General features: G+C 37.2%; 1 protein-coding gene across 1 annotated transcript; it reads right to left on the reverse strand.

Annotated features, from left to right (window-relative positions):
• Positions 1 to 573: 573 nt before the first annotated feature.
• Positions 574 to 1,961, reverse strand: LOC107643271 (putative GPI-anchored protein At3g06035). The gene is made up of 2 exons (XM_016346862.3): positions 1,728 to 1,961; positions 574 to 1,339 (listed from the first exon to the last, which is right to left on the reverse strand). Exons 1-2 carry the CDS (start codon positions 1,810 to 1,812, stop codon positions 828 to 830), a joined length of 597 nt encoding a protein of 198 aa, XP_016202348.1. The 5' UTR covers positions 1,813 to 1,961; the 3' UTR covers positions 574 to 827.
• Between the last annotated feature and the right edge of the window lie 238 nt (positions 1,962 to 2,199).

A 2,199-nucleotide genomic window follows, 5' to 3' on the forward strand; every position in this document is an offset into this window, starting at 1 on the left:
ACTCAAGCTTAATTTCTGATTCTTTTGTTATGGTTGTCTTGTGTCATTTTCTGTATTGAAAAAATGCTAATCATGTGAGGTTGAAAAAGTCAAGAGAGAAAAGGCAAGAGTAATGCAAAAGAGCCACTGAATTTTGATGTAATTTGGTTTTTGAACTAGGATTAGTTCCTCTTGCCAGTTGGGTTAGCACCTGGTGAAGTCTGAATCTGTTAGATTCCCCTTCCTAATTGGGACAGCACTATGGGAAGCTAAGCTTTGGTGAAGAAAGCTTAGGGTAGATACTAGTTGAATTAGAGAGTAATTCAATAGAATTGGTGAATGTAATCTGTGAATTTTAGTGAAAATTCCACCATGGTTTGTGGTGGAGACTGAACGTAAGATTCATTGCACAAAGAATCCGAACCAAGATACATGCTGGCCTGTTTTTTCTCTTCCCTACTCTTTACTTATTCTGCATGAGATAAAATGAAATAATCTCCTGCAACTCGAGCTTCTGCTGAAACAGAGATGGAAACTTTAAGTTTTAAGCCAATTTGATTCAACCCTCCTTCTCAAGTTCAACTAGAACCATCAATCTCAAAAGAATTTCCATTTTAAAATTAAAGTACTATCAATGGTACAATTTATTGCCATGTATTCTGATTTGGCAAATGTAAATAATATTCCAAACCTAAGAAAGAAATCTTAATGACAATGATAACAATGCTATAATCTAGATCTAGCCCTCCTGTCTAGCATTGCACAATGCTGGAACAAAAAGCAATATTTTCATCTGAGATTAATAGGATCTTGATGGTAGTAGCATATGAACAGCATCCTCTCGTTCATCACAAGAAAAAGCTAGCAGCTAAAAAGAGCACTATAAAGTAAATGAATTGAAATTTAGAAATGATATTGGCACTACTGTTGTCATCTGTCCCAGGAACAAAGCTTCCTTCAGAAGTGTTAGTTGTGAGTACAACAACAATCCAGTCATCTTCGGAGCCAATTCCTATTCCAGTATACTTTGAGTCGTTGAGATTGCCGGAGTAGAGAGATCGAGTGAAATTATCGAGGACAAGACTGGGGACTAGGCCAGGCACACAAGCAGGCATTACGGATCCATCCCTTGTGTTGGAAACATTTAAGTGGCATTTTCTTAGATGTTGTGGATAGTTGGAGAACTGAGGCTCTGTCCCTGGTACTGTATTAGCACCTGTGCTATTTGAGCAGGGTTGATCCTTAAATTGGTCCGCCATTTCATTTGCCAAGCAATTGGCATTTTCATTCTTGGTCAGAGTTGTCAAGTTCAATGATGCCCGGTACTTGTTGATTTCCAGAAAAAGCTCATCTTCCTCACCTGCAGCGGGGTTAAGGTTGCAAAATGTCAACAAATCTAATGAGCATGGTTACATGAATATTATTAATTATTAGATTGTAAACAGCATCACATCAATGCATATATTGTGATCCGAAAAGGCATTTCTCTTAAACTTAAATGAGTTGCAGCTATCAAAAGATTCTTTAATTCACAAGTACATTCCATTAGCAGATCAAAGATTTTTAGGAGCATGCATAGATAATTAGGGCAGTGAATGGCACCCTAATGTCCAACAAAGTAAACAAATATTCCATAAGATCAGCCTGAAAAATGTCAGATCTAGCTCGAAAGAGGCATGATATATGTAATAAGAAGAAGTGCAAGGCAGTTAGCTGATCGGAGAGAGACAAGAGAGTAAAGTACTGACCGTGGTCGCATTGAACAGGGTGAATGCAGAAGAGAGTGGAAGAAACGGTGAGGGAGAGAAGCAGAGCGAAGCGGAATAGCCTCATTGCACTTTTGCTTTGCAGTTTGGAACTGAAATGAAACTAGAACAGCTGCAGATGCAGATCAAAGGGAAGACGAGGACTTAACAACCAAGTTAAATACACTCACTTCAACCACATTGTTTTCTTAAGGCTTAATGTATTCCGCTCTCTTCTTGCTGTTTTTTATCTAATCTTTAATTTATAATAATTACAATCAAATCTAGCCGTTAGTATACTGCCTCTGCCAAAGTACAACATTACAACATAGCTTTGTTCCAAATAAACTTTTAAGTTACGGAACAATAATTAGTTACAACTTACAAACTATATATGCCTATTTGTGTCGGTTGAAGAAAAATAAAAATTCTCAAATACACCACGCCTTACATTGTCGTGTTATAAAAAAACTTA

Source organism: Arachis ipaensis, chromosome B5 (assembly GCF_059453495.1).
Source record: "Arachis ipaensis isolate K30076 ecotype BB chromosome B5, ASM5945349v1, whole genome shotgun sequence".
In the NCBI taxonomy this organism is placed as follows: Eukaryota; Viridiplantae; Streptophyta; class Magnoliopsida; order Fabales; family Fabaceae; genus Arachis; species Arachis ipaensis.